This window comes from Chlamydotis macqueenii, chromosome 2 (genome assembly GCF_036417535.1).
Source record: "Chlamydotis macqueenii isolate bChlMac1 chromosome 2, bChlMac1.mat, whole genome shotgun sequence".
Classification (NCBI taxonomy): Eukaryota; Metazoa; Chordata; class Aves; order Otidiformes; family Otididae; genus Chlamydotis; species Chlamydotis macqueenii.
The window spans coordinates 31,188,905-31,204,851 of NC_141557.1; the positions used below are offsets into that span (position 1 = coordinate 31,188,905).

The 15,947-nt window shown below is 40.2% G+C and overlaps 1 protein-coding gene across 1 annotated transcript in view; it reads left to right on the plus strand.

Moving 5' to 3' along the window:
• BZW2 (basic leucine zipper and W2 domains 2) overlaps positions 1 to 15,947 on the plus strand; it is a 59,989-nt gene that overhangs the window by 14,094 nt on the left and 29,948 nt on the right. Inside the window, exons 2-3 of the mRNA XM_086742440.1 lie at positions 8,097 to 8,161; positions 14,762 to 14,938. Of these exons, the coding sequence (XP_086598566.1) occupies positions 8,104 to 8,161; positions 14,762 to 14,938 (235 nt within the window). The 5' untranslated portion in view covers positions 8,097 to 8,103. The remainder of the gene's footprint in view (positions 1 to 8,096; positions 8,162 to 14,761; positions 14,939 to 15,947) is intronic.

A 15,947-nucleotide genomic window follows, 5' to 3' on the forward strand; every position in this document is an offset into this window, starting at 1 on the left:
AGGCATTGCTTTCTGGAGAGTGCATCCTTTGTATATTTATTTATTTATTTATTTTTAAGCTTAGCCACTTGTAATATTGAAGACAATTTATGGATTTTCAAATGCTGCAGCACTGCATCCTGGAGGCAGTGGTGATCTGTGCTTTTGCTGCTGCTTTGAGGTAGCAAGGAAAATGGAAGTAGCACATCTTCTGATATTATTGTTATGATATTTTAGTTGTATGAGTAGGGTGAACACTGTAAAAACTTTCAGTGGACTGGTAGATTAAAAAAAGAGAAGCAGGATGGACTTGAGCAGAGGAGTGGTACTCTACAAGAGAAAGCTGCTCTTCATGCGCTGACCTTCATTACTGAGCTGTTCTTGTGTTGTCTTGCATCTGGTGGACTTCATTGCTAGGAATGAAGCCTCTCTGGTAAATATTTTAACATGTTTTCTTCCAAGTACTTGCCTTTGTTGGTTTATTGGAGACCTGGTTTTGGGGGACCCTGTAAACTGACTTGATTAATGATTTCTTCCAAGTTTACTGTGAACAGTAGCTAGTACAACCAACTCTACCAAACATTAACGAAAGTTAGATTGAGCTAAATTGTAGCAGTACCTTTATAATCATGTTTTTGGAGAATTTCAGCTGCACCATTTTTCATTTGTCAACATAATCTCTCGTGGTGATTGTTGAGATGGTTATATTTTTCAGGATAAGCAGCATATCCAATGTCCCTCTGAATTCAAGAATCCTATTCTAACATCTCCACAGTCCATGGAAAGCGGTGTCCCGTGTGAGGAAAACACCCTGATAGCTTTGGAAGAGTACTGCCTTCTGCTTGTATTCTAATTTTTCCTGATGTCTGCTGAATTTTTTTATCCCTTTCTTTTTCTTAGAGGTTTTCCTGCTGGTGAGGCATGCAAGCTTGGAGTTAGGTGACCTTAAAATGAATGTTAATTGTGTATGAACTGATCTGTAGCAGTACGTTGTCTCCATTACCTCAGGGTACTCCAGTTAGGAGCGCAGCAACTGAAGAGAACTCAACAGTCTTGAGGAAAGCTCCTACTAATACCTTGTCCTTGAAGAGTTACATCTAATTCCTCCTCTTAGTTGCTGAAAGAAACCTTGTTACTGAAAAATAACTTTTTGTGTGTGTCAACTCAAGTGTATGATTTTATTTTCTTGTCTTGTGTTTTCACTTGTCAATGATTAAGAATTTTTTCTGTTTTTTTTTCTTCACCGACTGTGCCATGACTCATGTTTCATATGGTTGCTGATTATGAGACAGAGAAGTTCGTTACCTCAGTGGTTCAATTTACGGTTCTCTTGACCTTGTGAAGTGCATCTGCAGTACTTCAGTCGTGGGAGATTTCTGTCTTGTTTTTACCTTGTTATTCAGCTGAGCCGCTTCTGTAGAAATTCTTGGTTAGTAACCTAAGAAATACTTCTTCTTCTGAAATACATGCAGTGAGCTGGATCTCTAATGGAGTATGTGATTGTACATTAATTAATGGTTTTTTCTGACGGTTTTTCAAGAAACATCTTCCTGTGCATCTCAGTTTAGCAGTTAGGTGATGAGATTTAGGGTGCAAATTTTTGTGAGTTTCTCATTTTTGGCTGGGCTTACTTATTTCTCAGCTGTGTGACTGCTCACAGGTTGCATGCACAATTCTTGGCTGAAGAATCTTGCAGGAGCACAATTTTTAATTTTTTATTTAATGTGTGGTAAGTTTCATTCTCTTTTGGTATGTGTTCGTGCTTGCAGCAGAGTAAAACCAATTCCACTTGTTTTGTCTCTTCGTTTTTTCTCTCCCACTAGGCATACTAGTAAAGGACAAGTACTTTTATTGGAGTGAGCACTTTTTACTGTGGAAAAACACTGTCCTATGATTTTTAGTTATTTATTTAAAAAAAAAAGTGCTGTAAGAGCTTCTAGAACTGTGGGTTTTTTTGTTTGGTTGGGTTTTTTTGGGGTTTTTTTTGAAAGACAGGGTGTTCAGTGCGTGTCAAAAACCCGCTAAAACACTATCTTAAGATGCTACACATGATAGCCACTGGTGACTAGGGCATGCTTCCAAGTATGAAATCAAAGGTCAGTATCTCATTGCTTCATGCACTGTAATGTCATAAGCAAAACTAATCCATAACAGAAGATGTATTTTTCAGCAATAAACATGTGGATTAGCAGTATCCTTTTTCATGTAAATATGAGAACATGAGGTTGATTGTATTTACCCTGCACGTTGTTGTGTGACTTCTTAGTCCCTGCATGTTGCCGTTGAGGTTGTTTGTGCAGTAAAATCAGTGAAGGGATTTCAACCCGGCAAGGGCCTGGCTCTGGCTTTACTGTTTGTAATGAGTGGGACCTTTGGGATAGAGGTTTCGTAAACATTCTAACTTTGCTGGTGGCCTCTGTGGGCAACACAGCAAGATAAACCTTCCGGTTGCCAGTGCTGCCCTTCCTGCTTGTTTGTACCGTGGTTGAAGTTACAGACCTCCGGGTTATTAGTCACTTCTTTAAAAACCCTATGTTTTAGGAATGGAGGGCAAGAGTTGGAAAATGATGACTAAACAGCACAAGTCAACCTGTGTAAAGAAAATCCAGCGTGTCTCGCTAGGTTTAGGGGCTTGGTCTTGCTGGCTCCCCAAATGTGCAATGAAGGAGAGAGGAGAGGTGGCTTAGCACCGCTCTGGTCCTGTCCTCAGCACTTAGAACCCTGGGAAGCAGTAAATAGAGCTGCTTAGTTCCTTATTTTTCAACAGTACCAAAGTGAGCTTTAGCAGGAGGTAGGGAGAGTCGCTGCCACTCTTCACATTGCGGGGTAATCATCGTACTGCCTCAGATGTGTAGTAAGTAAAGCTCTTTTCCTTCACACTGACCAAATGTGGGAAATGTCAGCAGCTAAGGTGGCTTTCATAGCCTTATGAGGGTGCGACAACTGTGTTAAAGCAGAAAATGCTTCCCAGTGAATGCCGCAGCAGTCGTGCAGGCTCTGTGACTGATGTGCATTGCGATCACTCGCCTCTCACTTGCACGTGGGTGTTGGGAAGTGCCGGTGGAAAAGGAGGAGCTGCGAGAGTCTCTGCAGGGACTCAGTGTCCGGGTGGAAAGTGAGAAGCCTGACGAGGATTTGGCGAGAACCGGTGGCTGCATTGCATCCACTCTGTCCTGTCATCCCCTTACATCGCTCTGTTCCTCTGTACTGGAAATGATTTGTAAGTTTTCCACCTACAGATTTTGTTAGCTCGTAATCTAGCTGCCTGCTGCCTTCCCGGGGAGCGGAGACAGCTGCTGGCTGTGTGCTGACGTTTCCTCTCCAGCAGAAGCGCAGGGGCAGCTCTTCCTCCATGCTGCTCAAGTTCAGTAATTTGCTTTTAACATATCTCCTTGGCTTGTTGGTGAAAGACGACGAAAAGCCTCTTTGGGTTTTCACCCTAAGCCTGTAACAGTGAGAGGATGAAAACGCCTAGTAACATTGCTGGATGAAAAAGACCCGATAAAGTCTTTTAGTGCCCTGGATATTCCACCTCTGGGCGGGGAAAAAGATTGACCTTGATATGTGGGTTGTGGTTTTTCTTTCATAGAAACTCTCACCATCTGTGCTTTTATTTTATTTGACTTTGTGATGAGTGCTCCTGTCTTGTGTGATGTCTGAGCAAGGGAAAGAGATGGAAATAATTCCTGCCAAGCATCTGTTCCTGTGAAAGCTGTGGTGCTGTGTTGGTGGTGCTCTGGCAGCTCTCTCCAGCACCCTGTCAATCAAACACCGTTGGTGCAAGTCCCCGCGGCAGCATCGGCATCCCGTGGAGCAGTGCTGCTGGAGCCTGCAGGCAAGCTGCCCAAAGGGTCACCGCCTGACCCCGTGGGCTCCCCTGCCATCGTTAGTGCGTGTGTGTGGAGAGTCATTAGATCTTCGTAGGGAGTTTAATTAAATGATCGTTCTTTTTTTTTGATGTTGCCCGGCATTGATTTCCCTCTCTCCATGACTAGGGCAGTGAAGTTTTGCTGCTGTGAAGCAACTGTTCTTGAATTCATCATGAGCATATTAATGTTTGAAGAATCTCAGATGATTCTGAGATTTCAGTTAAAAGAAGTGTAAAATGATGGTTAGAAAAATAGTGTTGGTTTGGATAAAGGTTTTCAGTTGTAGTTTTTTGTTGGTGTTTGTTTATTTTTTATTTTTTTTTTTCAATTTGAGCAGTATGTTTCCAGCAACAAATGTTTCCAGTATTTTAGCCTGGTAGAAACTTCAGCCTTATCGAGGCTTTCAGTAATTTAGGAGTTAATCGTCATAAGAATTTTGTTGTAGTATAGACAAAAGACTGCATTTTTCCAACTTGCTAAGCAAGTTCAAACTTGCTAAAGCTCTGAAGTAACTTTCACTTAATCAGTTGCTGGTTTCATGAATTAATTCTATTAATACTGTTTCTATTAATTCTGTTACAATTTTTATTAGTTGTGTGAGAAGGGTTGGTCAGTTATAGAAACTGCTATATCATATATGTCTAGATATCTACAGCTGTAGATGTGCCTCAGTTCTAACTGTTTAGGGTCTTTAGAATATAAAGGAGAAGCAACTGTAGAGAAAGATGAACTTGTGGACTACAAGCAGTTTCAGGATAACGTAGCAACTCAACAACGTGTATTTTTAAGTATGAATCTGTTTTGTAGGAGCCTGTTAACAAGAGTAGGAGTGGAGTTTGGTGGGAAACTTTTGTCACGCATTTTTAAAATTTTTCTGGTGAATTTTGTAACTGCAAGTTAGTTATCAGCAGGCATAGACATTTTGAGGTTGATATGGAAAATGAGCCTGTTCTGGAGTGTGATGCCTGGTTCTGTACTGCAGCCTGACATGTCCCACTTGAGTCAGCCCAGCCCAGCTTCTGACTTACCTGCTTATAAAATAAAAAGTATTTGAGTATGGAATTTGAAAACATGAGTTTTCTACAATGGATTTTCTGGATCCTGAAGGAAGAATCAAGAGTAAAGCATCTATTGCTGAGCCTCTCTCATCTTCTCTAGAAGAGTAGGGCCTGTGAAAATTCTGTGTTAAGGAGCTGTCGTTTCTACATCTCTTGCTGTCTTTCCTGCTGGCAATTCATACAAATTTTGGAGATGTGGGGCTGCAAGATGTAAGTTTGACTGGTGGTCTCAGTTTTCTTTTTGAGGCTATTTCTGTCCTACCCAGACCCACCCTTGAGATCTTTACTCCTCTGAAACTGTTACGGCTTCTTAGCTGGCATTTCTAAATTTGCCTTTGGCTGTAACCTACCCAGATCCTGTACCTTTCAAAATGGAGAATGTATGTAATAGTTCAATGTCAATGATTTTAGGGCTTTATAGCTACATGACAGCTGAGAGGCAGGCTGTGCTGCAGTGTAATCAAATGTACTGTGCGAGTTTATACGCTGCTGCCCTGAATTTACAACCTTCAGCTGTCACTTCTGTGCTGTTATTGATGTGTTTTTGATTTAAAAAAAAAAAAAAAGATTTTTTACATTGCATTCACTTCTGCAAATTTTAAACCATCAATCAGGCACCTGTTGTGGTGGCAATAGCACTTTAATATCTCGTTTGCAATACCTGGTGTCATTTGTAGTATAGATACATGTTGGGCTGTCATAGAGCACCGGGTTGGTTTTGCTCAAGCTCGTGCTGGAGTTTCTTGGTGAGAGACCCTGTGCCCTCCCTGGGCCCGTGCTTGCGGGAGAGCCTTATAAAGCCTGACCTCACTTGAGCAGATTAGAGCGCAGTGCATTTAAAGCTAAATATAGAAGAGGGCAGATCCTGTGTTCCTAGTAATTAACTGTTCAAGAGTCTTTTCTGTTGTGCTGAACTTCTAGTCATTAAATCTCCCACAAGTGGTGAGTCTAACTGCTTTTTTTTTTTTAATCTTGTTCTCAGCTGTCTTGAAGAGTGTATTTTATATTCACAGGGAACAGTTTCAAAATAGATAGTCAGACCTTGAGTGCGTGCAACTCTTCTCACAGTTTAGAAAGACACTGCGTCAAAGGAAAGAAGTCTAGTGGTAGAAATCTAGCATTTATGTCTTTTATAGCAACTGGGAAACTGTACCAGCATGGCTGGGTTGAGGGTCAGGTGTCATTCATTTCTAGATCCAGAACAAGGCATAAGGTATTGGGGCCAAGCATAAAAACCATCAAAAATACGTGGGCGAATATTGTGTGTCATAGATCAGTCTCTTACAAATAACTGAAGGTCAGAAAGACAAACCAGATAAATTTGTCAAATCTAGCTGGTCACAGGCTAGAAGCTAGGCTTATCTCTGTTGACTGCTGCATTATCTGCCTAATTAACTTGTAAAGCAGCTCCAGTTCCTCTGCCACGGAGACAGCTAAGTGGGAGAACGGGACTTTTGAGCTCTGCTGTGAAGGGAAGGTTGGATCCTATAGCGCTTTAAAAGATCCTGTGATACACAGTTTGCCATTTTTAACTCTCTTTCCAGATGGGCAAATCGTTTTTCCAGAAGGCTGTTTAGTGTTGCAGTTGTTTCAAAATGCTCCTTGATCTGTTAAAACTATAGCTTTAAATCTCCATGATGAATGTGAAACCTCTCAGTTTAACTGCTTATTGCGTCATTGTATTTTGTATGACTTGCAGGAAGCAAAGCCACTCTTGACTCTGAACTTTAGTGGCTATTTCCAGTGCGTGCAGGCAGTTTTCGACTGCGGATAAATGGTAGACCTAGACTAGAAAGCAGTGGTTTGCCAAATTAGACACTTGAAACGCTGTAGAAGTGGCCAGCTAGTGATGCTGCAACTAGAAGAGGTAGTCTGGTGAATGGGAACATATTTTATAGCTGGAGCATTGTTAACAGAGTTGTTAAATGAACTTTCAGGGTAGAGAGAGCGCATTACTTGGATAGCAGTGTGTGTCTGATGACATCTTTCTAGCCACGGAGCTTGAGTTTCTCTTCACCTCTGATAGGAAGAAGTGTTGGCAAAGGTATGTACTTTTAAACTAGACCAGCAGAGTCTGCAATGAAGAAATACAAATAATATAGTTTTTTGTACAACTGAACTTATTAGAAGAACATGTCCAAAGGACAAAGCTTCTTGCATGGTAAGGCTTAATTCTGGATAAACAAATCATACGTAACAGTGACCTAATGACCTGCATGGTGTGAAATAGGTGGCCTGTAAGTCCCAGCACTGGCACTTGCTGTTGGCAGGACAGGGGGTGACCTGTGACAATTGTCACGTGCTGCAAAGCTTCCTTGTATTCACTGCTGTGTGTGTTCAGCTGTCGGTTTAACTGCTCATCACGTGAGCTACATTTCATGTGATTAAACTAATTATATCCAAAGCTGAAAAATAGTTTTGTTTTCTTTAGATAAAATGGCATTAATATATTATCACTTCCCAAATTTTTTTATGTTGCTTGTTGAGATTCGCCGTTAAGGTCTGAAGTAACATAAGCCAAATATTCTTTACTGTTGGTGTAACATGATGTGCTGTCTAGGTCCTTAACTACGTGTTTGTACATAAAATTGATAAGAGGAGGGATTTGGTTATCTTTTTATTATTTTACAACGCCTACAGGTTTTTAGAAACTGGAAGTTGTTAAGATATAGTGATGCTTGGAAGAAACACTTGAACGATATTTGGTAGTTAAAACATTGTCTTTGTGGTTAGACCACGGTTGTGTCTTCAGCGGGATGGCGTGTAGCCCTGGGAGTCCGTCTGCTTGCTGAACGGGCTGGAGGCTGAGACCTGTGCTGTGCCGAGCCCCACCAGGATGGTTCCCGGTCCTGTGGCCTAGTGGCTCCTATGCCCTCGAGTGTCCCCATCAGCTTCATGGGCAGCACTGCTGTACCCCTGCCCCGGCAGCAAGGGCAGAGGGTCTGTCACCTTCCTGCTCTGGCTTGAACCTTCAGGTCGTGTTGCTTTGAGAGAAGCACATTTCATCAAAGTTATTCCTCAATGGTAGCGCTTTTCATCTTAAGATAACTGGATTGTTCTTTGAGTGTATATCAAGAACTTCCTTTAACATGTTGGGATTTTGCTATACTGAATGTTTATTTTGCCTTTAGGTTAAACCGTTGTCTGTAAATGCCATAGTAAAAATATACTTTTATCTTTTTTTCTCCAGAAATTTTATGAATAAGAATCAGAAGCCGGTGCTAACAGGCCAGCGGTTCAAAACTAGGAAGAGGGGTAGGTTATGTCACATTTTTTACTTTATTTTCCTCTTTATTAAAATGACTAGAAACAGGGCAGTTCAATAGAATTAAAGGTTTTCTCCCCTTCTCTTCACCCATGTTAAGAGTGCAGATGTTATTTTTAACTAAGTTCTACAAATTTTATAATTTTCTCTGAGTATCTTAAGACTGTCTGTAAAATTTGGGTTTATTAGCTATTAAGCTGTAGAAGCCTCAGGTAAAAAAATTATATTCTAACTCTGTTTATAGTATATTTACATATGAGGAAGAAAACTTGTTAGATGCTTGTTTCAGGTCTTTCTTCAAATGTCCCTTTCAACTAGGAAAGCAAAATATTAGCTTTTATTTAAAGGCTGCATAAAGAAAATTATCTGAATTTTGGTTTTGATCTTTATTTATTTGACTCAAATCAATGCCATCTCTGTAAATGAACCTTTCACATGTAAAAAGGAATGTTCTCACCTTCCTTCTCCATGAGGTGGTCAGATCATCTCATTGGCCCTGCTTTCTGTAACAACAGAGGTCAGAAAGCTCCTTTCTCAAAAATATTATTTCTGCTGTATTAGTGTAGTTTGGTTTTTTTATTATTATTAAACTAAAACAATTACCATTGCATAAGTCCCTTTTTACACATTGTGGAACTGATTTTCTGTAAATATGACCAACATTCTCTTTCTTTATGTACAATATTGCATGCATTTTTAAAGAAAGCTAAGTGGTGCTAATTATACTGATCATCCAGTTATTCTGTACAGCAAGTGTCGTCCTAGCATGCTTGCTCATACTGTACTCAGAGTTCATTTGTCATGGTTTAGGTGTCTGAGACAAATGCCCAACACTTTGGGGCAGAGAACAAAAATATGTGTAATAAATTATCTGTTTTGTGAAAGAAAGCTTAGATATTTTGCTGTTGCAATAGCAGATTATTATAGCACATGCAGATGAGATTCTTGTCTGTCATGTGACAAGACTTTTTCCATCTTGGCTTTCCTGTTTCCGATCAAAAGCTAACGCCTAGTCTAAACTTCTTGTGACAGAAAATGTAAATCAGAGCATTTCCTCAGTGTGGATGAGAGAAACAAAAAGAACTTGCAACCTTTCTCAGAAAATGACAAATTTTATCTATGAATAGAATTGAAGAGCTGAGTGAGTATCTTAAGATCTAGGATGGTCACGAAGCTTGGATGAGAATTGCAAAATAGTTTGTTTTCAGTTGTGTTAAAAAGCAGTGGCAGCTTTCTCTCGTCTTTCCTCCCTTGCACACATCACTTCCTCTGTTAGTTTGACTGCTGCAGTCTCTTAAACTGAAAATATCCTTTCTACGGTGTACACACAACATTTGTAGGTATAAATAATTAAAAGAAGAAACCTATATTGTTTGTAATCAAATGTCATGATGCTCCAGTAGGATTAACTTTCTGTCAGCATGGTCTAGAACATCGTGCAGTAGAAACTGTACATTGCGTTAACTAGCAACAGCATGGAAGTAGCTAGAGGAGGGGAATTAACTGTCTCTAAAGAAATATCTGTGTCAGATCGACTAGTAAATGCAATCAGATATGTATGCTGCTGGATCGATCCAATGTATCATTCAGTCTAGGTCAGTCATATGTTATTTGCTAAAATTGTCTTAGAAAGCATGCTTTCTCTTAGATTTTTTTTTTTTTTTTTTTTTTTTAGTCCATGTTATGCAATGTATTTGGCATAATGGGTCCCAGTATGGATTTGGTCTTTTGACTCCTATTTAATTCAAGTAATAATTAGCATAAAGAAAGAGCTTGTATTTGCAATTCTGTGCTTACCTCTTGAATTTCTGTTACCGTGATTCGAAGTGACACTAGGTACTTCTTGACTACATGGAGGAAGGAAAAGACTTGCGGGGGATCTGGAAGATTGGAGGGGGTGGTTCTTTGGGTTGTTTTTTTTTTTTTTGAGAGATTACTTAAATGGAACTGAGGATATTAAATGGCTTTAATATAGAAATCTTAACATGCAAACCCTTCTTGTGTGCTTAAAGCATGAAATCTCTTATTTAAAAATGGTGGAATTCTGCTTGCTTTACTATTTGAAGATGCTGCTTAGAAGTATTGTAGCTACCTGTTGTCTTTCTAGAGGCAGAGGGCTTGAGGAAGACACATGACTTCCTAGCATGTTCATTCCCTTCTGTGTGTATATCCATTTTTTGTATCAAAGCAGTGTCACAGACTGCTATGTGTTGGACTTAGACTAGAAGATACTACTAGGTTTTTTTATATCCTGACTTTCAGTATATCAGGGAGTCATGAAATTTCACCCAGCTAGGAGAGAATGCAGTGGCTGTGGTTTGGGTGTGGCATTTCAGTTGTCAGAGACACTTCTATTATTTGTAACAGGCAGAGAGGTCCAAAATGCGCAACTGCTGGGGGGAGTGAGCTGGTTGAGAGATGACTGCTTGCTCTTACTGATTGATTTGTATCTCACGATACTCTTTTTCCCCTTGTGCAGCTCCCAGGAGCACTGCTGTCTGAGAAGACAGGGAGATGTGGCACTGCAGTCAGCTGTCTAATAGAAAATAATCATAATTGTCTATATGAACTCTTATCAGTAGTCAGCTAGCTGCAACTGATCTCTGAATGTGAACAATTTTTGAGCTTTCAGAGAGCAAAAAAGGAAGAAGATTATAATTTTTTTCTCTTTAAAGTTTGAAAGAGTGCTTAGCATCTAAAACATTTTTGAGAGAGGACTGTAAAGGAGGAGCTTGTAAATCCCCCTCTTTCCAGCTCTATTAGTTGAGCTAATAAAAGATATGAACCTTGCTTCCAGCATATGTAGCATCAGACTAGTTTTAAAAAGATTTCAAGGAAGAAAAACAATGTTGTAAAGGGGAGAACCTTCTGAGGGAAGTAGGCATCACACAGTTGCATATCAAGTTTTTTTGCAATCTGGGCAAAGAAAATAGTTTGATTTGCTCTTAGTATAATCTCTGTACCTGTTGAATACTGATTTTTTTGGTGAGGGTCAGCAGCAGTTGGCATCTGGCTGGGACTGGTGCAGGTACATGGAATGTGGATTGTATTGACTGCGCTGTCCTTCTGTGCATGCAGGTTGATGTCTTTGGGTCTTCTGAAATAGAAGAGAAGGAAATAGGAGTAGCAGAAATGCCAATAGATAATAAGGAAAATTTATGTATCCAGACAGCTGACAAATACGTGCAGAACAAAAAGCTTCCCAAATCATTAGCAGGAACAGACAGTGCAAATTGTTTAAAGTAAGCTCATAGGTAGTGCCTGAGACCCAAGTTTGTTCTCATGGTGTAGATAACATAGAGTTAATATCTGCTAAAAAACTTGTGCAAAAAGGTAAAGGGCAGCATAAAAAGTAATATGCATCGTTTTGCTTAGCTTCTTTCTTTCAGGGATAAAATTATCTATTAAAAAGTCAATATTAACATTTTATGTTAACATGAAGTCAGAAGGGGGCCAAACAGGGCATCTTATTTTTCTTCCACAGAAATACAGTTGTGTGTCTTCTGTTGAAGAGTAAAGGTTAATTCTTAAGGAGGAGCGTATAAATGTACTTTGTGATTTCCTTAGAGGGAAAGGAAAGGAAATAAGGATCCGGAACCATGATGAAAATGAAAAGCTGTGTATAGCACTGCTGCATTGGATATTGTATGCACCACATCTGCAAGCTACACCTGCCTCTGCTAGCCTGTGATTGAAACTGTGCTTGTTTAGTAATTATGTACTTGATAGCTCAACATACTGTCACCACTTCTTGATGATGGCTTCTTACTCACCCTGTTGTACTGCATCAGCATATTCCTCTTCAGTACATTAGCTTGGTAGGAAAACGTTTCAATAAAATTATAAATCATCTTTCATGCAATGAGTTTACCTCCTTTTCCTGTGTAAATTTTTAGATTGTGATAGACAAGAAAATAGTGGGGTACTCCAGATGAGAGGAAGACTTCTAGAGCAGGAGAAGAATCTGTTTGAAGTAGCTGAGAAATATTAATCATGGTGTTTGTGTTTGTACTAAGCACTGTGTACCCATGATACAAAGCATATAACACTTTTCAGTTTAGATGTGAACATCTTAAATTTTCAGACAAAATATATTGAAAAAGTAAAATAGGAATTTTTTAAAACTCATCTCTTAAGACAGAACTCTGTCTTCCTACTAGTTAATGAGTCATTGAGCATTTCTTTTATCCTGCAAATAATACATACTTGGTAACCCAAAAGAGAATAATTATACTCAAATACTTGTTTATGGGTGAAGCTGTGTTTCTGGTGTGCAAATAAAACTGCCTGAAGTACACAAACTGAAGTACTTACACCTACCTCAGTAAAAGGCTTGCTTGTTTGTAGGTTGATTGGTTTGGTACTTGTTTTGGGTTGGTTTAGTATTTCAAGCTGGATGAGAGCTGCAACTGAGTATTTGGTAACGGGTCTGGTATCTCAGGTAGGATTCTAGTAGTATGCCTCTCTGTAGGCATTTCCCAGAGCAAAAGTGTATTCTTCAGTTTTCCAACTCTACTCTCTCTTGTTTGTCCACCATGGGCATGCCCTGCAGATATGAGAGATGGTTACTCAAACTGCAGACTCCAGATCTTCATCACAGCTGAAAGTCAAGGTAACACAACTGAGAGCCTGAATATCTCCAAGGTCTGGGGTGAAGTGAGAACCTGGGAAGAAGTCATTTGCAGCCCAGAGAAGGAGTTTGTTTATTGGATGACGAGAGTGTGATAGGGGAGAAGCTAGATTGGCACTATGATTGTGTCCATCACTTCAGGACGAGCTCGAGTTGGAAACAGGTGGTTTCCTGAGCGTGTAAGTGCGTATTCATGTTGTTGAGTAATCCTCAGCTTTGGTCTGAGGAAGTCAGCTTCAAGGGATTGGGGCAGCAAGCCACTTAGAGGTGGGTAGTAAAGTCAGCAAGCCACTAAAAGACAGGCGTAGCAGGGAATTTCTGGAAAATAGGGCGATGTATCATTTTTCAGGTGCTTCTGAGTGCTTGACACACAGAAGCTGCTGTTCTGCGTACTGCCAGGCTCTTTGGAAGCACCGGTTGACTAGTCCACTGAGCTTCCCGGTGGCCTGGGACACTGCATGGGAGGGACTGCTTCTGCTTTCCAGATACGCTTGTCATGGGGTAAGGGGGTGCATTGGAAGAGGGGGAGAATGGGTGAGTGATGCCCTGAAGATGGTAGAATGAGGGTACCCCAGGTACATGCAGGGGAACAAGATGAGAGAAACACTTCCGTATTAGAAATAACAAAGCTGATAAAAGTAGACATTGTGAGTAAAATAGTTATTTAATTGCCTTAAGACTATTATGGCAGGAGGAAAGAGATTGGGGGAAGAAAGGCTATCAGAAAACTATGTCTTTTGGGGACTGCTTTTGGTTACATTTGGGATAAAAAGCTGCACTAGAAGTCACAGGGAAAGGAGAACAGCAGCCAGAGGGTGTGTAATATCCAGAACCTCTTCTCCTAAAAAGCCTGGGAGAGTTGCAGCTGACACGTTCCACACTGCATTAGCACATGTTTAGACAGGAATTTTACCAATCTTCATTTGTCTTAGTAACTAAAAACCTCTGGGTCTATCTTCTGGATATAATATGTGCGGTTTTCTAAAGAACTCTTTTCAACATTCGTGTTAGCAGGTGATAACAATCTAGTTTTGGGTTTTGAGTGTCGCAGAACAGCTCACAGATCTGTTTCTGAAGTTCAGAGTTATTTTGACAGTAACAGGCATTTCCTATGTGTCCTTACATAAAGCCAGGACTCGTTTTGTTAAGAAGCTTCAAGTGTCTGTGGTAAGCTGTTAGCAGCCTGCAAGAAAAAGCAGCAGGAGGGCTGGGTAAATCTACCTAGCTTTGTCTGGAGGTTGCAGTTACATCTGTTGTGCCTAATGGCCTTGGCACAGGGATGTTGTCTGGAGGTTAGGCTGTACCTTAATCGAGTTCAACTAGGGACAGCTGTAGAAAATGCAGTGTGAGCGCTGCATTTCTGTGTTCCTAGTGCTCCTTAGGTCTGTGAATATGAAAGATAAATTCGTGGTTATGCTGTGTTGCCTGGTCCTAAATGTTTATGCAAAAACTACTTCTACCAATAACTTGATCTCCTCTTTACCTGAAAACATTTTAGATATGTTACTATAGTTATTTAAAGAAAAACATCAATAAATGAAAAATGGAGTGTTCTTACAGTGAGATTATGTACACGTAACTGACATTCCCTTTATTCTGCTATCAGATTTAGCAGTGCATAATGATACACACATTCAATGATACCTTCAACAAGACAAGTAAGAGTATGAAATTTGAAAACAACTTCAATAGTTGCTTTTCCTTCCCTGTATTTATCCCTGTGTGTTTGGGTGTGTTTTGATATTGGGGGATGAGGAGGAGAGGGAAGGTGGGGCTAAACACCGCAAAATTTCCAGGAGCAATAAAAGGCAAACAAACAAACCTTGGTTTGATGTGTTGGCCAGAATGGGAAGAATATGTTTAGATGCCATGGTCATTTCAGTTGCTAGCTGATGTGGATTTTTACAAAGTTTTAAAACTGACTGTCTCTCCTTTTTCTTCTCCTTTATCTCCTTTCCAGATGAAAAGGAGAAATTTGAACCCACAGTCTTCAGGGATACAATTGTCCAAGGCCTCAATGAAGCTGGGAATGACCTGGAGGCTATAGCCAAATTTCTGGATGCAACAGGATCACGGCTTGATTATCGCCGCTATGCCGACACACTCTTTGATATTTTGGTAGCTGGCAGCATGCTAGGTAACCTGCAGTTTGCCTGATACAGAATTTTGGTTATCAGTCTTGCTTCTTTTAAGATCATGTCTTCCTTTACAAAGTGGAAATTTTAAACTGTATTACAATTTCACTTATCTAGATACTTCTTGCATCTCATATCATAGCCTTGTTTATTGTTTGTAGTGCAGTAGTACCTAGGGACTTGATTGTGTGAGACATTTTGCAGATATCACAAAAAACGGACACTGCTCTGAGAAGCCCTCAGTCTGAGCTGAAACAGCATATAAATGCAACAGCAAAGGAAATGAGAGGGAGGAAACCAGGGGAAACAGAGGAATTTGTTAGCATAAAAAGGTGTAATACAGCACTTCAGGTTATTAGCTGTTCCAAAGCTTGCTTTGTAGATATTGCAACAAAAGCTAGCTAAGAGGAGAAGTGAGGGATAATGAGGAGTGATTTGTGGATGTTCATGGGGCGTTTTTCCCAGGTATCGGTGGCAGCTTGGGCAAAAATATGCCTTTCACTTTCCTCTGTATTTTGAATAAGTTGGCTCTTTTTACTGGTCTTGTCGGTTTGATTCCTGCTTTCTGCTCTTTGGTATGTAAGAAGAAAAAATGTTTTTGTAAGACTTGAGGTAATGCAGGAAACACAAGCCAGTGGAAATATATAGTAAAAAAGCTCTCAACAAAATAAGCCAGGAGAAAACTTTTGCAGTAGTGTTTTGCAGGGGGGATTAGGAGGGTGTTCCGAATCCTCAAATTAGTAATAGCGCTAATACTTTTCTCTTTGGAAAGGATTTAGATTATTGTGGTGTTTAAAGTAGTAGTTAAAATATGCATAAGGGTTATGCTCCAACCCATACTTGTTTGATCACACTCAATGCTTTCAAAAACAGCTAAGATTCCTTAGCGGGACCTGAATCTCTCAGTCCTGTGAGGTCTGTGTGATTTAAGGTGCAGCATATCGGCCAGCTGTCCCTTCTGTTAGGTGCCACCACAGCCTCACAAACCTTGTTCTGTCTCTGTTCCCCCTC